This window comes from Oncorhynchus nerka, linkage group LG1 (assembly GCF_034236695.1).
Source record: "Oncorhynchus nerka isolate Pitt River linkage group LG1, Oner_Uvic_2.0, whole genome shotgun sequence".
Classification (NCBI taxonomy): domain Eukaryota; kingdom Metazoa; phylum Chordata; class Actinopteri; order Salmoniformes; family Salmonidae; genus Oncorhynchus; species Oncorhynchus nerka.
In genome coordinates this window covers 5,916,478-5,939,817 of record NC_088396.1, presented here as the reverse complement: position 1 = coordinate 5,939,817, position 23,340 = coordinate 5,916,478, and the positions used below count along the sequence as shown (strand labels likewise).

Genomic DNA, 23,340 nt, shown 5'->3' with positions numbered 1-23,340 from the left:
TATTCAAATAATGATTTACATATTTTAATTAAAAACGTTATTATTCATACAACTCCCGACACAAATCTAGGGTTGCTACCCAAGCCGGCTGGTCGTTCATTCTGACGTTAAAATGTCTATTTACTCTGTTCCATCTAACTGCGCAATCCGCTGTCTCATCAGTCCAGTCAGGCAAATGATAAACTTGATCTCCACTATAAAAAGCATTTAGATATTCTCACATTATTCTAGACTAACATTTAGTTTTCAACAGTGGAGATTTGTTTAAACCTTGCTGTCTGCCTCTCTGACATTTGCAACATTGTTCCAATATTCAAATTCGATCTCCAGCTGTCCCGTAGTAATGAACGTGTCGGGTGTCGGGACGAAGCAGACAGACAGACAGGCAGCGTTTCTCAGCCAGTCGAAATCATGAATCAGCTGGCATCATTTTTATGGATATATACCAAGAAATGTCAATAGAAAAAAGGTACAACGAAATGAAGTGCAGATAGTTTGCAGTCTTTCCAGCTTCAATGTTTGAAGTGATTGTGTTGTGATTTAGCTGTGTTGCTGGCTAGCTCCTCTGAACAACATTGTCGTGACAACAGTTTCCTGACGAGAGAGCCAGGCGAAATCACACCTCATTAGCTCATTGTTATGGATGTAAATGATCATTTTAACGTCAGAGCGAACGACCAGCCGGCTTGGGTAGCAACGCTATATTTGTGTCGGGACTACAGTGCTTTGCAAAGTATTCATCCCCCTTGGTGTTTTTCCTATTTTGTTTAATTACAACCTGTAATTACATTTTTATTTGGATTTCATGGAATGGACATACACCAAATAGTCCAAATTGGTGAAGTGAAATGAACAAAATTACTTGTTTAAAAATGAAAGAAAAAAAACTACGGAAATGGGAAGGTTGAGCTAACGTAGGCTAATGCGATTAGCATAAGTAGCAAGAACATTTCCCGGGATATAGACATATCGGATATTAACAGGAAGCTTAAAGTCTTGTTAATCTAACTGCACTGCCCAATTTACAGTGGCTATTACAGTGAAAGCATACCATGCGATTGTTTGAGGAGAGTGCACAGTTTTGAACATGAAAGGTTAGTAAAAAACAAATTAGGCACATTTGGGCAGTCTTGATACAAAAGTTTGAACAAAAATGAAATGGTTCATTGGATCGGTCTAAAACTTTGCACATACACTGCTGCCATCTAGTGGCCAAAATATACATTTCAGCTGGGTTGGAATAATACATTATGGCCTTTCTCTTGCATTTCAAAGCTAATAGTACAAAAAAAATACAAGAACGGTTGTTTTTTTCTTTGTATTTTATTTTACCAGATCTATTGTGTTATATTCTCCTACATTCCTTTCACATTTCCCCAAAATGTAAAGTATTTCCTTTCAAATAGTACCAACAATATGCACATCCTTGCTTGAGGGCCTGAGATACAGGCAGTTAAATTTGGGTATGTCATTTTTGGCTAATATTGAAAAAAAAGGGGAGGATCCTTAAGAGGCTACGAAGCCCCTAAATAAGATATGGTGCAACCAATTACCTTCAGAAGTCACATAATTTGTTCAATAAAGTCCACCTGTGTGCAATCTAAGTGTCACATGATCTGTCACATAATCTCAGTATATATATATATACATGTTCTGAAATGCCCCAGAGTCTGCAACACCACTAAGCAAGGGGCACCATGAAGAACAAGGAGCTCTCAAAACAGGTCAGGGACAAGGTTTTGTAGTGGTACGGTTCAGGGTTTGGGTTATAAAAATATCAGAAACATTGAACATCCCACAGAGCACCATTTAAATCCATTATTAAAAAATGGAAAGAATATGACACCACAACAAACCTGCCAAGAGACGGCTGCCCACCAAAACTCACAGACCAGGCAAGGAGAGCATTAATCAGAGAGGCAACAAAGAGACAAAAGATAACCCTGAAGGAGCTGCAAAGCTCCACAGCGGAGATTGGAGTATCTGTCCATAGGACCACTTTAAGCCGTACACTCCACAGAGCTGGGCTTTATGGAAGAGTGGCCAGAAAAAAACCATTGCTTAAAGAAAATAGCAGCAAACACGTTTGGTGTTCACCAAAAGGCATGTGGGAGACTCCCCAAACATATGGAAGAAGGTACTCTGGTCAGATGAAACTAAAATTGAGCTTTTTGGCCATCAAGGAAAATGCTATGGCTGGAGCAAATCCAACACCTTTCATCACCCCGAGAACACCATCCCCACAGTGAAGCATGGTGGTGGCAGCATCATGCAGTGGGGATGTTTTTCATCGGCAGGGACTGGAAAACTGGTCAGAATTATAGGAATGATGGATGGAGCTAAATCCAGGGAAATTCTTGAGGGAAATGTGTTTTAGTCTTCCATAGATTTGAGACTGGGACAGAGGTTCACCTTCCAGCAGAACAATGACCCTAAGCATACTGCTGAAGCAACACTCGAGTGGTTTAAGGGGAAACATTTAAATGTTTTGGAATGGCCTAGTCAAAGCCCAGACCGCAATCGTATTGAGAATCTGTGGTATGACTTAAAGATTGCTGTACACAAGCGGAACCCATCCAACTTGAAAGAGCTGGAGCAGTTTTACCTTGAAGAATGGGCAAAAATCCCAGTAGCTAGATGTGCCAAGCTTATGAAGACATACCCAAAGAGAATTTGCAAATGTAATTGCTGCAAAAGGTGGCTCTAGAAAGTATTGACTTTGGGGGGGGGGCGCATAGTTATGCACGCTCAAGTCTTCTGTTATTTTGTCTTATTTCTTGTTTGTTTCACAATAAAACATGTTTTGCATCAGTGGTAGGCATGTTGTTTATGTCAAATAATACAAACCCTCCAAAAAATATATATTTTAATTCCAGGTTGTAAGGCAAAAAAATAGGAAAAATGCCAAGGAGGGTGAATACTTTCGCATGCCACTGTATATCTTGTGGAAGGACGAAATAGTATGAATAAATAATCTAAATAAGATTGTTTATTAAAATATGTCAATCACTATTTGAATATGCTGGTAAGCCATTGTATAAAAGTGATAATGCCCTCGAAGCCAGTGTGTGGAAGAAATATTGGCACCGTTTGCCGGCCCTCAACAAACAACACCCATGCCAATATATCCTCCAAACACTGGCTTCGAAGGCATTATCAATTCAATGTAATGGTGTGCACTTTGAATATGGTGTTTGACATAAAACATTTATGAAAATGCTATTATTGCGATAGGCAGGGTGGGAACCCAAAGTGTTGACAAGTGTTTTCTAGGGCACCCTATAATATTTGGTTACATTGAATGTTTTCTCTTAGCTACTTCATGTAGGACAATGAAGTAGGAAAATAGGCTACTTCACGTAGCTAACATATTCTTGCTTTGCGTATTCCTCATATTTGATTTGGAAGATACTGTTTTACAAAAAACATGTACAGTACCAGTCAAATGTTTGGACACACCTGCGCATTACAGGGTTTTCCTTTATTTTGTACTATTTTCTTCATTGTAGAATAATAGTGAAGACATCAAACATGTGAAATAACACATATGAAATCATATAGTATCCAAAAAAGTGTTAAACAAATAAAAATATATTTTCTATTTGATATTCTTCAAAATAGCCACTCTTTGCCTCGATGACAGCTTTGCACACTCTTGGCATTCTCTCAACCAGCTTCATGAGAACTGGAATGCATTTCAATTAACAGGTGTGCCTTGTTAAAAGTTCATTTGTGCAATTTATTTCCTTAATGCATTCGAGCCAATCAGTTGTGTTGTGGCAAGGTAGGGTGGTATACAGGAAACAGTCCTATTCGGTAAATGACCATATTATGACCATATTAAGTCCATATTATGGCAAGAACATGAAGATGTGAACGTCAGTCAATCTGGAAAAATTCTAGTTTCTTCAAGTGTAGTCGCAAAAACCATCATGCGCTATGACGAAACTGGCTCTCATGAGGACCGCCATGGGAAAGGAAGACCCAGAGTTAACTTTGCTGTTAATAAGTTCATTAGAGTTACCAACCTCAGAAATTGCAGCCCAAATAAATGCTTCACAGACACATCTCAACATCAACTGTTCAGAGGAGACTGTGTGAATCAGGCCTTCAGGGTCAAATTGGGTCAAACCACAACTTAAGGACACCAATAAGAAGAAGAGACTTGCTTGGGCCAAGAAACACGAGCAATGGATATTAGACCAGTGGAAATCTGTTCTTTGGTCTGATGAGTCCAAATTTGCGATTTTTGGTTCTAACCACCATGTCTTTGTGAGACAGAGAGTAGGTGAATGGATGATATGTCACACCAGCCTTCGCTTTGGCTCCCCCTCATGTCCAGCTCATGTGTTCGGCATTGCCGGCCTTCTAGCTGCTGCTGAACCTGCTGCTGAACCTTCGCTCATCAACTCCGGACTTGTCTTGTCATCATCATTACACACACCTGGTTCTAATACCCAATCTATCACTGTGTTTATACTCCCTCTGTCATTCGTCTTTGTCGGTCATTGTAAATATTGCTTGTTTTCCTGAGAGGAATCTCTCCTACTATTTCCTGGGTACTTTATTATTTTGCACTTTTGGTTTTGTCCAGCTTTTATAATTATAGTGCTTTAATAAACTCAGTAGTTCTAAACCTGCAACCACATCCTGCCTGCTCCTCTCTACACTTGTGACATGATCTCTGCATGTGTAGTTCCCACTGTGAAGCATGGAGGAGGTGTGATGGTGTGGGGGTGCTTTTGCTGTTGACACTGTATGTGATTTATTTAGAATTCAAGGCACACTTAACCAGCATGGCTACCACAGCATTCTGCAGCAATACGCCATCCCATCTGGTTTGCACTTAGTGGAACTATAATTTGTTTTTCAACAGGACAATGACCCAACACACCTCCAGGCTGTGTAAGGGCTATTTGACCAAGTAGGAGAGTGATGGAGTGCTGCATCTGATGACCTGGCCTGCACAATCACATGACCTCAACCCAATTGAGATGGTTTGGGATGAGTTTGACCGCAGAGTGAAAAAAAAGCAGCCAATAAGTGCTCAGCATATGTGGGAACTCCTTCAAGACTGTTGGAAAAGCATTCCAGGTGCAGCTGGTTGAGAGAATGCCAACAGTGTGCAAAGCTGTCATCATGGCAAAAGGGTGGCTACTTTGAAGAATCTAAAATATATTTTAATTTGTTTAAAATGTTTTGGTTACTACATGATTGCATATGTGTTATTTCATAGTTTTGATGTTGTCGATATTCTTCTACACTGTAGAAAATAGTAAAAATAAAGAAAAATCCTTTAATGAGTAAGTGTATTCAAACTTTTGACTGGTACTGTAGATGTAGGTCTACACCATCACTGGTGTTATCAGGCTGTATAGCTAGTTACGTTTGATCTGACTCAGTACATTTATTAGCTAGCTAGCGATTAGAATTAGTGATTAGTGTTAGTGATTAGCGGCTAACAAGATTTAGGCCCAGATGTAAGAAACTCAAACTAATAGTGTAATTATAGAACGCTAGTGGATTTATATTAAGAAGCAAAGTGAAAACAGCATCATTATCATCAACATTGTCGCATGTGCTGCATTGACCATGCAGAGACTGAACGCAAGTGCCTCATGGTCAGAGGAACAACAAATGCGCTCCTTGAGTGAATGGAGGCGGGGCTGGGTCTGTGTTGAACATGGCATGGAGACAGAGAGAGCGGAGAGAGAAGACTCAAGTAACAAAGTCAACTTAAAAAATGGACGTTACACACTGTGCATAACATTTAACAAACCAAACATTCAAATACCATTATAGAAGGTAAAGGAGAAACCCAAAACAGTCCATATATCAATACTGGTATATTGTACAATATGGTATACCGCCCAGCCCTCTGAGTCATATTTTAAGCAGTGGATTAGGAAGTGCTTTTCATTCCCAGACTGTTTAGTTTCTTCTTCTCTGTATCTAATGCCAGGCTATGGTCACTGGGTCAGTACCTTGTGAATGTCTTCTTTTGTTTGAAAAAGAAGATTTTGACACGGTGCTGTGCTAAATTGATATCTATATTATATTATTATTATATTATATCAGGAAAATAACCTCACACTCAACGTCAACAAAACTAAGGAGATGATTGTGGACTTCAGGAAACAGCAGAGGTAACACCCCCCTATCCACATCGATGGAGCAGTAGTGGAGAGGGTAGCAAGTTTTAAGTTCCTCGGCATACACATCACAGACAAACTGAATTGGTCCACTCACACTGACAGCGTCGTGAAGAAGGCGCAGCAGCGCCTCTTCAACCTCAGGAGGCTGAAGAAATTCGGCTTGTCACCAAAAGCACTCACAAACTTCTACAGATGCACAATCGAGAGCATCCTGGCGGGCTGTATCACCGCCTGGTACGGCAACTGCTCCGCCCTCAACCGTAAGGCTCTCCAGAGGGTAGTGAGGTCTGCACAACGCATCACCGGGGGCAAACTACCTGCCCTCCAGGACACCTACACCACCCGATGTTACAGGAAGGCCATAAAGATCATCAAGGACATCAACCACCCGAACCACTGCCTGTTCACCCCGCTATCATCCAGAAGGCGAGGTCAGTACAGGTGCATCAAAGCTGGGACCGAGAGACTGAAAAACAGCTTCTATCTCAAGGCCATCAGACTGTTAAACAGCCACCACTAACATTGAGTGGCTGCTGCCAACACACTGTCATTGACACTGACCCAACTCCAGCCACTTTAATAATGGGAAATGATGTAAATATATCACTAGCCACTTTAAACAATGCTACCTTATATAATGTTACTTACCCTACATTATTCATCTCATATGCATACGTATATACTGTACTCTACATCATCGACTGCATCCTTATGTAATACATGTATCACTAGCCACTTTAACTATGCCACTTTGTTTACTTTGTCTACATACTCATCTCATATGTATATACTGTACTCGATACCATCTACTGTATGCTGCTCTGTACCATCACTCATTCATATATCCTTATGTACATATTCCTTATCCCCTTACACTGTGTATAAGACAGTAGTTTTGGAATTGTTAGGTAGATTACTTGTTGGTTATCACTGCATTGTCGGAACTAGAAGCACAAGCATTTCGCTACACTCGCATTAACATCTGCTAACCATGTGTATGTGACAAATAAAATTTGATTTGATTTGATATTTAGAAATGGCTAACATTGCAGTTTGCAATTAAATAACATTTTGTTTTGCCACAATTAGTAAATGTATTTTGGTCAAGAGATGTTTGTTGCTTCTGCTTTTGGTGCTTCTACACCTGCAATGCTTGCTGTTTGGGGTTTTAAGCTGGGTTTCAGTACAGCACTTTGAGACATCAGCTGATGTAAGAGGGCCTTATAAGTACATTTGATGGTTGAATTTAGCTGATACATAAGAAAGGCTTTCCACTGGGCAGTTCAACATCTAGTTTTGATTTACATTTGATTGAGTTATCAACTACTGTGAATTGAAGTTGAAATCAACATATAGTTTTGATTTACATTTGATTGAGTTGTAAACTACTGTGAATTCAATGTGAAATCAACAAACTTTCCCCATGTCTTTTGATTTAGGTTAAAAGTTGGGTTGTTGAGGCCTCCTGGGTGGTGCAACAGTCTAAAGCACTACATCGCAGTGTCACTACAGACCCGGGTTCAATCCCAGGGAAGGGTTTGGCCGGCCGGGATATCCTTGTCCTATCGTGCTCTAGCGACTGCTGTGGCGGGCCAGATGCACGCACGCTGACTTTGATCGGCAGTTGTAGGGTGTTTCCTCTGACACATTAGTGCTGGTTGGCAGGGTTGTGTTTCTGAGGACTCATGGCTCTCTCCTGAGTCCATACGGGAATTGCAGCGATGGGACAAGACTGTAACTATCAATGAGATATCATGAAATTTAGGAGAAAAAGTATATACTGACTTTGATTCAACCTCATCACATATTCTTTTTTTTTTACTGACTTGGAAACATTAACATGCAAATAGTTCATATCATATAGCTTATTATTCATCCAGCTAAGCGGTTGGTGTGTCTGTACTGAAGAGAAATCTAAAGATCAGTGTGTCATATCTGTTTTGAGCAGAGTTAATGTTGCTTCCTTCTGTCTACTCTGACAGCCCCTCAGACACTTAAGGATTTATGAATATTTCCTCCATGTAGCCTGTCCATCTGCGTGACACTGTCTACCCATGGCCTTGGGAATATGTTTCAATCTATTAAAGCAAACCAAAGGAGTCGTTACATTAAATAGGTGGGGGGATAGGGAGAATGGGATAAAGAGAGGTAGAGAGAGAGAGAGAGAGACCGAAGGGGGTGAGAAAAAGAGAGGGGAGAAGTGAGGAGAGAGAGAGAGAAAGAGGGAGGGATGGAGTGACACACTGAATTGGTTATTAATGGAAAAGCTCAGCCCATAGGGCAGTTGAAATACAATGATATCCTACGAGAAAATATGAGGGTGTCACTTTCCCAAAAGTCATGGTAAATGTCAGCGTTTTAACGTCCCCGACGCTAATTTTATGGCAGTAATGTTTGGAGGAGAGGGTTTAGGAAACACGGCCCACTGGCCACACTGATTATTCCGCTCACCTTCTCTCTCTCTCTCTCTCTCTCTCTCTCAAAAGAAAGAGAGAGAGAGAGAGAACACAGGGCTTGATTTTCCTGCTGCGATAAGAGGTTGGAAGCCAAATGTTACCAGTAAAATCCGTCCCAAAACATCTGGGGGCCTGCGTGCCTATGTAGTGTGTACCCAGATGTTGATATCCTGACCTTGTGGGGTATCAACCCAACCTGGACATATGCACAACATATGCCGGTCTTAGTCATAGTAAAGGAATCTCTCCTGTATGGATGTACACGTTTCTACAATATGTTCTCTGTATCTACATACCTGCTTTAGGGGGAATCCAAAATCATCCTATGGATACACTGTTTGTAAATGGTGAAAGCCTACTTTAGGTGTTTTTACAACAATGGTTAAACGTCACTATTTTATGGACTACAAACTGGCGAGTACTATTGTGTTCTGTGTCCTGATTGACCATATTAGACTGGGGCGGAAAAAAACACTACACCATAGCTATCCCTAGTGGGACAGAGGGTTAATGATTTGACTGCAAAGCTGAAGATTACCAGTTCAATTCCACATGTTTAATAACCATGCTTTTTTTTTAATAAACAGAAATTGAGGCTCAGATATAATCTACTAAAAGAGAGGATGTCTTTATTTCGTTCTGATTTATAAATCCAGTCAGAAATGCAGAATTTACACTAACTATAAAGAAATTAACATCGGGTAAGAATGGACTGTTGAACTATGTCTATTGAACTATTGGCAGTCCTTCAGACATTTGAAAAATAGTTTAAAAAAAAAATAAATAATAAAAAAGAAGCAAAATCAACATATTTCAGAGCTGTGTATCAAAAAGTGTTGGTAATCCAGTTTACTTCTGGAAAGTGGTCAAATCTGTTAAACAAAACTCCACCCCCTCATTTCCCCAGCAGGTTCTGACAGCCTCTGGTCCCATACTAGACCAAATTTAAATTTGCTGTGATGACCATTTTTGCTTCAGTTTGAAAGGATAGGTCACTAGAGAATGATACACTAATAGATTTACAAACTTTATTTCAATTTATGTTTGATGTGTATGATGTACTAAGTGCTTTGCTAAAGATTGATGTTAATAAATCCATAGGGGCTGATTCACTTAATCCCTGCTTACTGTGGCTCTCTGTCCCACTTATTGCAGAACCATTTACCTATATCTTTAATTTGTCAATTGTTTCTGGTGTTATCCCTAAGATCTGGAGAGCGGCACATGTCCTTCCCCTACAAAAAGGATGAGATCCTTCTGACTTAGATAACTACCATCCAATCTCCAAATTATCTTGCCTTTCCAGAGTTTTAGAATCCCTGGCCAACTAAGAACTTTTTTTTACTTCCCAGTCTATTCTTAATGTGCACCAATCCGGTTTTAGACCGGAACAGTTTCAGCTGCTACGCTTCTTTTAGAAGATGTGTTAAATTGCTTAGATCATACAAATCCTTGTGCTGCCTTTACAGACCTTTGACCATCACAGTTTCATTCAAAGGTTGATTGATGTAGGCCTGGATCAGGCTTCTTGCACATGGTTTGAGAATTATCTGTCTGACAGGACACAATGTGTGATTTCTAGTTTCCTGGATATTATGAAAGGTGTACCACAGGGGTCGGTATTGGGACCTATTCTCTTGACAATTTATTTATATATATATTTATTTTCCCCCCCAATCCAATTGGTGGTTACAGTCTTGTCTCTTCGCTGCAACTCCCATACGGACTCGGGAGAGGCGAAGGTCAAGAGCCGTGCATCCTCCGAAACACAACCCAACCAAGCCTTGCTGCTTCTTAACACAATGCCCACTTAACCCGGAAGTCAGCCGCACCATAATGTGGGAGGAAACACAGTAGACCTGGTGACTGTGTCAGTGTGCGCTGTACCCAGCCCGCGACAGGAGTCACAAGTGAGAGATGGGACAAGGACATCCCTGCCGGCCAAACTCTCTCCTATCCCGGACGATGCTGGGCCAATTGTGCGCCACCCCATGGGTTTCCCGGTTGCTGCTGGCTGCAACAGAGCCTGGACTCGAACCCAGAATCTCTAGGTGCAAAGCTAGCAACTGCGATGCAGTGCCTTAGACCACTGCGCCACTCGGGAGGCCTCTCTTTACTATTTCTATAAATAATATAGGTTTATCTGTTAAAACTTGTAATATTCATCTGTATGCAGACAATACTGTTATGTATGCCACTGCCCCAACTGTAGACCAGGTGTTGTTAGAGCTGCAATCTGGCTTTGTTGCCCTAGTTGGTTTAAAACTTTTACTTAATGTGGAAAAGACTAAGTATATGTTGTTCTCTAATTCTCACAAAATAAATCATATGGACTACATATTTATTAATTGAATGGTCCCATCGACTGGGTTCCGGGCATTTAGATTGACAAGGATTTAACATTTTAAAAAACATATTGATGAGCTAAGATTTAAAGTGGGCTTCTTTTTTAGAAATAGATCTTGTACAGTTAACTTTCCTGGCAGTTCTTGACTATGGTGCCGCCATTTACCAGAATGCAGCAGCCACTACTCAGAAACCTTTGGATGCCGTCTACCATAACGCCCTTCGTTTCATCACAGGTGACAGTTTTAATACTCATCACTGCTTCCTGTATCAAAAAGCTGATCCTTCTTTATTAAAGTCGCGTAAATCGCTTCACTATTCCCTTTTTGTTTACAAAGCTCTTCTACACAGGCTTTCGACCTACCTAACTTTGTTGTTGAGGTATAAAGACATGAGTTACCAAGCCCAGTCACAGGGTTGGTTAACTCTTGAGGTTCGTCGGGTCTCCACCGAATTCGGCAATCCGCTTTTGTTTTAATGCACCTCACTGCTGGATACATTTTCAGATCTCATTACAATTAGATGTTCTGGTGCCACTTGTGCAGTTTAGGGTGTTCATTGAGGACCTAGTGGCTGAGGACTGTAACGGTTTTTCATACGTTTGTGTTTTGTATTGATTGCTGTTTTGTTTGATGTTGTATTGTTACGATCAGGGCACCCTTGGGAATGAGACCATGGTCTTAGTGGGTTTTCCCCGGAATAAATGCAAATAATACAAAAATGAAGTGTAAAATATATGGTTGTGTTTGTATGATTTAAATGCTGTTCACATATCCTATCAATGAAATAATGTGTAGATTGTCAACATATGAAGTGTAAAAAAGATGTTTATGTTTGATTAAATGCTGTTTATTTGTCCTATGAAAGTCATGTGCCACGTGTCTCTATATCACCTGCAATACAGTCTTCAAATGTGAATTTCCATTAAATCTGTTGAGAAACATAATGGGGATGTATTCCAATCTGCTTTCTTATGCTTTAAGGAGCTACAACAGTGCTGAGAATGTTGTGGTAATATGGGTAAACCTAAATATAACAATCTGTACATGTTCTTGAAATGATCTGAGGACCTCCAAGACAAAGTCAAATGTTTATTGCGTAAACATCAATGGAATATTATGTTAAATCTAAAACATATATGCTATGAAGGTCATAAAGACGGACTTATTTGGGAATTGGGGAACATTGTGCAACATTGAGGAAATGTTCTGTGCAACCTATGTGAATATCACAATAATATTATTGCAACATCCCAGACAACTCCCATACCTACATTTAACGTTCTGGGAACCTTTAAAGAACTTCGACTAGGATTTATGTCAACATTATTACATTAAGGGAATGTCCTGTGCAACCTAACTTAAACACTGTATGAATTTCATCACAACTGAGCATAGTTTGTGTTTTGGGAACATATCTCTTGTAATTTACCCACTATGTTCCCACAACATGTTTTGGGAACCTTTAAAGAACTCTGAAAGGCTGTTCTGTCAACATTATTTCAACATCAGATGAATGTTGTGTACACCCTGAAACAAACATTATCTGAACGTCAGCAACACTGGACAGTTAGGTCCAGCTTAGGTGACATACACAGTAACTATACTGAACAAAAATAGAAATGAAACATGCAAAATGTCAATGATTTTACTGAGTTACTGTTCATACAAGAAAATCTGTACATTTTTCATAAATTCATTAGGCCCTAATCTATGGATTTCAAATGGCTGGGCAGGGGCACAGCCATGGGTAGGCCTGAGAGGGCATAGGCCCACCCACTGCGGAGCTAGGCCCAGCCAAACAAGATTACTTTATTACAGACATAAATACTCCTCAGTTTCATCAGCTCTCCATGTGGCTGGTCTCAGGCGATCCCACAGGTGAAGAAGCCGGATGTGGAGGTCCTGGGCTGGCGTAGTTACATGTGGTCTGTGGTTGTGAGGCCGGTTGGACATACTGCCAAATTCTCTAAAACAACTTTGGAGGAGGCTTATGATAGAGAAATTAACATTCAATTATCTGGCAACAGCTCTGGTAGACATTCATGCAGTCAGCATGCCAATTCCACCCGTCCTCAATATTTGAGACATCTGTGGCATCGTGACAAACCTGCACATTTTAGAATGGCCTTTTATTGTCACCAGCACAAGGTGCACGTGTGTAATGATCATGTGTGTAATCAGCGTTTCTTTATATGCCACACCTGTCAGGTGGATTGACTATCTTGGCAAAGGAGAAATGTTCACTAACAGGGATATAAACAAATTTGTGCACAACATTATGAGAAATATGCATTTTGTGGGTATAGAACACTGGAATATAAAACAGTAGACCAACACTTTACATGTTGCTTTCATATTTTTGTTCAGTATACAACAGTTAAATATCACTATTTTGACATACAATGTTGCTTATTTCAAATGCTACTTTCTCGTTTGAAGCAAGATGCATTGTACAGCTAACGGTCCATAAGGGTTTATTTCACAAGGTGAAGTTAAAAACAGTCTAATAACTACCGCTACAGTCGCATCGTCTTCTATTAGCAGCCTAAGAGGTCACAGCCACTCCATTTGAAGGGGGACAACTTCCTCCCTCCTCAACCACTCTACTGGCAGGTCAAATCAAATGTAATTGTGCCTGGCTGAAAGCACGCCGTCCGGCTTTGTGTCTGCCCCACTGACAACCTCCAGGTTTTGGCACTCCGTTATCTTTTTGGGAGGAACACACCGCTTGCAAGGACACAGGCTTCACCTGTCAATAGATCACACTGACTTCCCACACTGACTTCCCTGACTTCCCTGGCCCCGGCTAAATGCACAGCCTGCAGAGAGAGGCTGCATTTTCTCTATCTCGATTTTCTCTCTCTCTTGCGCTCTCGCCTTCCGTCTCTGTCTCCTGCTCTTCTCTTGCCTGGGTCGGTCTCTCTTTATCTCTCTCTCTCTCGCTATCTTCGCACTGGGCACAGATGTCAGTTCAACATCTAGTTTTGATTTACATTTGGTTGAGTTGTCAACTAAACGTGAATTCAATGTGAAATCAACAGAACATTTCACCGTGTCATTGGATTTCAGTTAAAAGTTGGGTGAAAAAAATACAATATTAGCTTACGTTGATTACTTTTTGCAAATCCAATTAGTTTTCCACATTGATTAAACGTCATCATATTCAATTATTTTGTTGAAATGACGTGGAAACAATGTTAATTCAACCAGTTTTTGCCCAGTTGTTCTTTCTCTCCCACTCGCTCCCTCCTCCTGCCTCTTTCTCTCTATTGGCTTCTCAATATAGCTTTTTACATTACCCTAATCTATCCTTGTATCTCTCTCTCTCTCTCTCTCTCTCTCTCTCTCTCTCCCTCCCTCTCTTCATGTGTCATTTTCTCCTCTTCTCTTTCCCTCCCTCAACTGAAAGCTCCCGAGGGAGCTCCGGATTCAAACACAGGAACCAGAAAACATATGGCACATTTTCAAACTCCCAAGGTCAATTACAGCTATTTATCCAGAGATTGTGGCTCAATTTCCCAAGGTTTCCTGTTGATTTACCGCAGATAGCCTATGCATGTCTGTCATATTTAAATCCGAGGCAGTATTTAGTTGCATCCTCCTCTCGCTTTCCCTTCTCTGCGACTCTCCATCAAACATTTCAAAGGCTTTCAAGTGGATTTGAGACATGTTTTATCTCCCATTATCATGCAGACCGTCTTCTTCTCCCTCCTCAGCATAGCTAGGTCCGAGTGCCGCTCCTCGCACAACACAAATCTAATAACATGTCAATTGGAGATAAGTGTGTGATCTTTTTTTTTTATTATTATTTTTTTTTTTTTTACATCCGTAGTTTGTCAAATAAATTCCATGGCCTCCTGTTTTAGAGGCACCACAGCACATTGTGGAGTGAGAAAATTAACTGTATAGGTGATTCATCATTGCTATCCCACTGTCAAGGACTCCAAACTGCTATTGAGGGCTGGAGGGAGGAGAAGAGGAAGAGAGGGATGGGGGCTTTCTTTTTTAAATTATTGTATTTCATTCGCCATTGTATTTAGGCCTACTGCATCCCCATTTTTCATTTGTGGCTGTTACTATCCAGCAAAAACAGTTGTGGCATGAAATGTTATTTGTGACATGGCAGACACGCGAGAGGGGGGGGGGGGGGGGGTTGTATTTCACAGCGGAGGCCCTTTACCACACTTTTACCATAGAGAGTAGCCTACAGTGTGTATAGCACAAGAGGCTGTCACAGCTGCTGCTGGCAGTGCTCGCTGGAGGAGACGTATCACCTGAAAACACTCCATTCCAGCATCACTCCAGCGTCTGTCGCTGTAATTAACTGGAAGTCAATGATGCCGGAGCGACGGTGAAGAATAAACATGCAAACACATGCCAGAGGAGAGGAGAATAGAGGAGAGGGGTGGTAGGGGAGAGGGAAGGAAGGAGAATATTAGAGGAGAATGTAGGAGAGGAGATGAAGAGAAGGGAGTTGAGGACAGACCTGGTGAAAGCCTGAAGAAGAAAAAACGAATCGGGAGTTTCACTGCAATAAACACGGAGTTGAACAAACAGTGATGACTGAGTATTGATTAAATTAACTGTTTGCTTCCATGTGCTCTTGTCAACCTGCCTGTATTTGCGCACACACCTCTTTTGTTGAAAACTACATGTACTCTGACAAGCGGTGCAGTTCAGCTCTGTAGTTGTGAGTCTATCTGGAACCAAACACAAAGCTGTTTGCTTTTCCCGGTGCCGCGTGACAGGATGTTTCCTCTGCAACAAAGTGATCAAATATTCTCTGTAATCTGCTGGCGTGTTGCAGAAGGGGAGACCTGCTGAGTGCAAAGCCGGAGTTTGTTAAAGCAATGATTTATGATGAATGCCAACACTAAATAAGGGACAAAGTGTATACAGTACAGATCAATTACAAAGCTACAACAACAGGCCTTCTATCAAATCAATGTTATCGCAGGTGCAGCTAAATGCCTGTGTTTCTAGCTCCAACAGTGCAGTAATACCTAGCAATAAAAAATAGATAAAAGAATACACACAATAAATAAATGAAGATATTTCAGATCGAGCAATGGCAGAGATCAGAATATATATATATACGTATATACACGACCGTTCAAAAAATGTGGGGTCACTTAGAAATGTCCTTGTTTTTGAAAGAAAAGCATTATTTATGACAATAAAAATAACATCAAATTGATCAGAAATACAGTGTAGACATTTTTAATGTTGAAAATGACTATTGTAGCTGGAAATGGCAGATTTTTAATGGAATATCTACAAAGGCGTACAGAGGCCCATTATCAGCAACCATCACTCCTGTGTTCCAATGGCAAATTGTGTTAGCTAATCCAAGTTTATGATTTTAAAACGGTTCTGTTGATTAAAGACGCAATAAAACTGGCCTTTAGACTAGTTGAGTATTTGGAGCATCAACATTTGTGGGTTCGATTTCAGGCTCTAAATGGCCAGAAACAAAGCCTTTCTTCTGAAAATCGTCAGTCTATTCTTGTTCTGAGAAATGAAGGCTGTTCCATGTGAGAAATTGGCAAGAAACTGAAGATCTCGTAGAACACTGTACTACTCCCTTCACAGAACAGCGCAAACTGGCTCTAACCAGAATAGAAAGAGGAGTGGGAGGCACCGGTGCACATGCACAACTGAGCAAGTTGACAAGTGCATTAGTGTCTAGAAAAACAGATGCCTCACAAGTCCTCAACTGGCAGCTTCATTAAATAGTATCTGCAAAACACCAGTCTCAAAGTCAGCAGTGAAGAGGCGACTCCGGGGATGCTGGCCTCAGAAACAAGGACATTTCTAAGTGACCTCATACTTTTCAACGGTAGTATATATATATATATAAGTTTGGGCACACCTACTCATTCCAGGATTTTTCTTTATTTTGACTATTTTCTACATTGTAGATCAATAGCAAAGACATCAAAACTATGAAATACATAATGTAGTAACCAAAAAAGTTTTAAACAAGACTGTGTCAAGATTGTGCAAAGCTGTCATCAAGGCAAATGGTGGCCTTTATGTGACACCAGGTGCTGTTGATGTCCTGGAGGGCAGGCAGTGTGACCCCAGTGATGCGTTGGGCTGACCACACCACCCTCTGGAGAGCCCTGCGGTTGTAGGCGGTGCAGTTTCCGTAAGCAGGCGGTGATACAGCCCGACAGGATGCTCTCAATGGTGTATCTGTAGTTCTTGAGGGTCTTAGGGGCCAAGCTGAATTTCTTCAGCCTCCTGAGGTTGAAGAGGTGCTAATGCACCTTCTTCACGATGCTGTCTGTGTGAAGGGACCATTTCAGGTTGTCAGTGTTGTGGATGCCGAGGAACTTTAAGCTTTTGACCCTCTCCACCCTCTCCCTATGGAGCCCCCGTGTTGAACATCAGTGTGGAGGAGATGTTGTTGCCTACCTTCACCACCGAGGTCGGGCCCATCAGGAAGTCCAGGAACCAGTTGCCCAGGGAAGGGTTCAGACCCATCGCCCTGAGCTTAGTGATGAGCTTGAAGGGCACTATGTTGAAGTCTACTAGCGTTGGTAGCAGTTATGCTGATTTTATTGGACAGAGATATTTGCAGTAGTGATCAGAGAGGGGGCTATATGAAGTGTAATGTAATGAATGCAAATGGTAGATGTTGTATATGTATATGAACAACAGAGGTCGTTGAAGTTCGGTGGTTATGTTGATAGTGTTGTCAGCCGCTTTAAGGCGCCATTCCAATCATGTGCCAAGTATTTTATATTATATAGTAGTTTCATTTCAGTGTAACAGTAAAAAAATATATCTTGCTTCAAATGAGTTTTTCGCTGGAGCTCTTGTTAGGGAGGATGCCATTCTCTCATATGCTCAGTCAAATGAGTTTTTCGCTGGAGCTCTTGTTGGAGAGGATGCCATTCTCTCATATGCTCAGTCAAATGAGTTTTTCGCTGGAGCTCTTGTTAGAGAGGATGCCATTCTCTCATATGCTCAGTCAAATGAGTTTTTGCTGGAGCTCTTGTTAGAGAGGATGCCATTCTCTCATATGCTCAGTCAAATGAGTTTTTCGCTGGAGCTCTTGTTAGAGAGGATGCCATTCTCTCATATGCTCAGCCAAATGAGTTTTTCGCTGGAGCTCTTGTTGGAGAGGATGCCATTCTCTCATATGCTCAGCCAAATGAGTTTTTCGCTGGAGCTCTTGTTGGAGAGGATGCCATTCTCTCATATGCTCAGTCAAATGAGTTTTTCGCTGGAGCTCTTGTTAGAGAGGATGTCATTCTCTCATATGCTCAGTCATCCCACAATAAAGCAGTAAAAACATGAACAACAGCAAATTACCACAGAAGTGACTTCTTAAAAGTAGGCAGTTCATTATTTTTGAATGAAGTCAAATGATAAAGTGATTTGAATCCATTAGGCATCCATTCAACAGGAGGGAAATATAAAACAAGAGGAGGAAAACAGAGCAGAGAGGTTGTTGCCGCTCTCCACGGACCAACAGTGCATATTCCACTCTCTTTTTCCCTCTCCCCAAGAATGTATACAGATTCTTTTCTTCCAAATTACAAACTCTATAAACTGTGGATCCGAGCACTCTAACACTCCACTGCCTGCTGGTGAGCCCATGTTTCCAGGGCATTTGCAGATGCTCTAAATAATCTCCAATGTTTTTGTTCAATCTGCTCTGAGGATGGGTGAAATAAATACTTTAAACTAATTAATGGCCGACCAGCTGTTCCTACCACTTGGCTGGCGTTAGTGAATATTGATGGGAGGAGAGAGAGAAAGCGAGAGGGGGGAGTGAGAGAGACCGTGAGGAGGGAAAGAGAGAGGAGAGAGAGGGACTGTGAGGAGGGAGTTTGTCTGTTTTTGTGCAGCATTCAGTCTGCCACGTAAACATGTATGAATAGTGGATGAGAGGGGAGAGAGGGGACCTGCACAGAGCACAGTCAGGGTGCAGCATTAGAGGAAATAGAGTGGATTTGATCAAAATTGAGAAAGAGGAACAACTGATGGCACATATAATATATCATTTTGAGGCGTGTGTGTGTTCTTGTTTTCCTACCTTATCAGGACCCTAATGTCCTAACAATTCACCTGAATGTTCTGAAAGGGTAGGAAACAAAATAACTTTTTTGAAAAGTCAGAACTTCATGTCCTCAATTTTTTCAATTGCTATTTTAAGGATTAGTTTCAGGGTTTTGGGGTTGAGGTTAGGGTTAGGGTTAAGGTTGGGATTTGGGGGGTTACGGTCAGGTTAGGGGTAGGGTTAGGTTTAGGGTTAGGGAAAATAGGATTTGTAATGGTCAAACATTTTCACTACCCAAAAAGTCCTGACATTTTGCAAAAATAAAGCTGCGTGTGTGCGTGCATGTGTGTGGTATAAGTGGTTGACTTATTATTAAGGCTCTTCAGACATAAACATAAAGTGGAACCTCTTCCTGACAGAGTGTAATGTCTCTCTCTCACTCTCTCTTTCTTTATCTAGCTATCTCTCTCTCAATTCAATTTAATTAAATTCAGAAGTTTTTATTGGCAAAGTGGTACCTCTTCCTGACATAGTGGAATATCTCTCTCTCTCTTTCTTTATCTAGTGCTCTCTCTCAATTCAATTTAATTAAATTCAGAAGTCTTTATTGTCATGGAAGTGTTGAACACATACATTACCAAAGCAAACATATAGAAACATATCAATGATGACACAGATATATATTTTGCACATACACACGCATACACACACCACTCTCTCGCTCTCTCTCTCCCTGGTGTGTTATGGATAGTGTGTACAGCAGATGGCAGGGCCCTGCCTGGCCCTCTGTTGGTGATGAATGGTGGATGATGTCATCCTATAAGTTTGACAGGCACCCGTGCGTGCGTACACAAAGGAAGCTGATCCAGCCGAGGTAATGGAGCTCTGTAGGCCTGCTTCTTCTTATTTGGGAATCCACATGATTTACTCCCTTCAATGGGAAAAGCTGAATTTGTGTCCTGGATGGATGAAGGTTAACCCTTTGGTTAGACCCTGAGAGACAGTGTAGAGTAGACAATGCAGACTGGAGTGAATCTCAATAGTCTTTTTGTGAGTTCTTGTGATCTCATTCTCGAAAAACATTGGATGAGAAGAAACCTTGAATCCTCTCATCTAAGGTGATTTGAGAAGGAGGCACTGCTTTTTTAAGAAATGCTTTTCAGATTTAGCCCTGGACTGGATTGTCTATCAGAGTGGACCTGAGAGCACTGATTGACTGAGTCATAGACTTCAGTACTTATACAACTACTGTTGTCAACCAATAAGAGTCAAGCTACTGTTTGGATGCACAGTAGGATACTTAAACATATGATTCGAAATGTCTCACAGCTGAAAAAAAGTACATAAACCACTATGTAAGGTTCTGTGTTTTATTTCAAAGCTGTCAGTAAAGAATCATGTCCTTACTTGTTCTGTATTCCAGATGACAATCCAATGTGCACCCCAACGGCGAGAGACAGCTACGAGAGGCTGTCACTGGCTGGACAAGGTCTACCACCTGGCTTCCCTTCACCATTCCTGTTCCCAGACGGCCTGTCATCTATTGAGAATCTCCTCACTAACATACAGGTACAGTAGGTCTAACCAATCGAGGTGCTCCTCACTAACATACACTTACAGTACCAGTGACAGGTTTGGACAGAGCTACTCATTTTAAGGTTTTTCTTCATTTTTACTATTTTCTTACTTTGTAGAATAATAGTGAAGACATGAAAATGATGAAATAACACACATGGAATTATGTAGTAACCCAAAAAGTGTTAAACAAATAAAAATATATGTTATATTCTTCAAAGTGGCACCAGACGGGATGGCTGCTGTTTTACGGGCTCCTAACCAACTGCCATTTTGTTTATTTTTTCGCATTGTTTTTCACTCATTTTGTACATAATATTGCTGCTACCGTCTCTTATGACACGGAACCCAAACCGGCTGCGCGGGTGCGCCATCGTGCATAAATATATATTTGTCCCCCCACACCAAACGCGATCACGACACGCAGGTTCAAATATCTAAACAAACTCTGAACCAATTATATTAATTTGGGGACAGGTTGAAAAGCATTAAATATTTATGGCAATTTAGCTAGTTAGCTTGCACTTGCTAGCTAATTTGTCCTATTTAGCTAGCTTGCTGTTGCTAGCTAATTTGTCCAGGGATATAAACATTGAGTTGTTATTTTACTTGAAATGCACAAGGTCCTCTACTCAACAATGAATCCACACATAAAATGGTCAAACAAATTGTTTCTAGTCATCTCTCCTCCTTCCAGGCTTTTTCTTCTCTATACAGGAAGGCCTTAGCAATACTATACAGGTAGGCCTTAGCAATACTCTACAGGTAAGCCTTAGCAATAGTTTACAGGTAGATCGTAGCAATAATATACAAGTATGTCTTAGTAATACTCTACAGGTATGCCTTAGCAATGCTATACAGGTAGGCCTTAGCAATGCTATACAAGTATGTCTTAGTAATACTCTGCAGGTATGCCTTAGCAATACTATAGAGGTAGGCCTTAGCAATACTATACTGGTAGGCCTTAGCAATACTATACAAGTATGTCTTAGTAATACTCTACAGGTAGGCCTTAGCAATACTATACTGGTAGGCCTTAGCAATACTATACTGGTAGGCCTTAGCAATACTATACAAGTATGTCTTAGTAATACTCTACAGGTAGGCCTTAGCAATACTATACTGGTAGGCCTTAGCAATACTATACTGGTAGGCCTTAACAACACTATACAAGTATGTCTTAGTAATACTCTACAGGTAGGCCTTAGCAATACTATACTGGTAGGCCTTAGCAATACGATACAAGTATGTCTTAGTAATACTCTACAGGTATGCCTTAGCAATGCTATACAGGTAGGCCTTAGCAATGCTATACAGGTAGGCCTTAGCAATGCTATACAGGTAGGCCTTAGCAATAGAATAGAATATCCTAGCTAATACACAGGTAGATCTTACAAATAGCAAAAGTGTAAAGAAAACTTTGGTTAGTATAGCCGTTTATCTTAAGTACCATTTAGGCTGCAATCGTAAAGACCAGGGTCTGTATTCACGAAGCATCTCAGTATGGGAGTACTGATCTAGGATCAGGGCATTGAGTTCCATATAATCGTATTCACTGTGAGGCCTCCCGAGTGGAGCAGTGGTCTAAGGCACTGCATCGCAGTGCTAGCTGTGCCACTAGAGATCCTGTTTCGAGTCCAGGCTCTGTCGCAGCCGGCTGCGACCGGGAGACCCATGGGGCGGCGCATAATTGACCAGCGTCGTCTGGAATGCTCTTGTCCCATCGCGCACTAGCGACTACTGTGACAGGCCAGGTGCAATGCACGCTGACACGGTCGCCAGTTGTATGTTCCTCCAACACATTGGTCCGGCTGGCTTCCAGGTTAAGTGGGCATTGTGTCAAGGAGCAGTGCGGCTTGGCTGGGTTGTGTTTCGGAGGACGCACGGCTCTCGACCTTCGCCTCTCCCGAGTCCGTACGGGAGTTGCAGCGATGAGACAAGACTGTAACTACCAATTGGAGATCATGAAATTGGGGAGAAAAAAGGTTATATAAAAAAATGTAATGTTTCAAAAACATTTATACAAAACATTTAATAATAGGTAACCTGCATTCAAATAATTGAATATCTTGCCGTTCAATACTGAACAAAAATAGCATGATCATTACACAGCTGCACCTTGTGCTGGGGGCAATAAAAGGCCACTCTAAAATGTGCAGTTTTGTCACAAAATACAATGCCACAAGTTTTGAGGGAGCAGGCAATTGGCATTCTGAATGCAGGAATGTCCACCAGAGCTGTTACCAGAGAATTTAATGTTCATTTCTCTACCATAAGCCGCCTCCAACGTTGTTTTAGAGAATTTGGCAGTACATCTAACCAGACTCACAACCGCAGACCACGTGTAACCACACCAGCCCAGGACCTCCACATCCAGCTTCTTCACCTGCGAGATTGTATGAGACCAGCCACCCGGACAGCTGATGGAACTGTATACAACAGAAGAATTTCTGCACAAACTGTCAGAAACCGTCTCGGGGAAGCTAATCTGCGTGCTCGTCATCCTCACCAGAGTCTTGACCTGACTGCAGTTCAGCGTCGTAACTGACTTCAATGACTTCGATGGTCACTCGATGGTCACTGTGCTCTTCACGGATGAATCCCAATTTCAACTGTACCGGGCAGATGGTATGGAATCGTGTGGGAACGCGGTTTGCTGATGTCAACAGAGTGCCCCATGGTGGTGGTGAGGTTATGGTATTGGCAGGCATAAGCTAAGGACAACGAACACAATTGCATTCCATCAATGGCTATTTGAATGCACAGATATACCATGACAAGATCCTGAGGCC

General features: G+C 41.3%; 1 protein-coding gene across 3 annotated transcripts in view; it reads left to right on the top strand.

Annotated features, from left to right (window-relative positions):
• The window catches only part of dachd (dachshund d), a 328,728-nt gene that overhangs the window by 274,939 nt on the left and 30,449 nt on the right, over positions 1-23,340 (top strand). For all 3 annotated transcript variants that reach the window (XM_065026501.1, XM_065026526.1, XM_065026482.1), the window contains exon 7: positions 20,397-20,542. In XM_065026501.1, the coding sequence (XP_064882573.1) occupies positions 20,397-20,542 (146 nt within the window). The remainder of the gene's footprint in view (positions 1-20,396; positions 20,543-23,340) is intronic.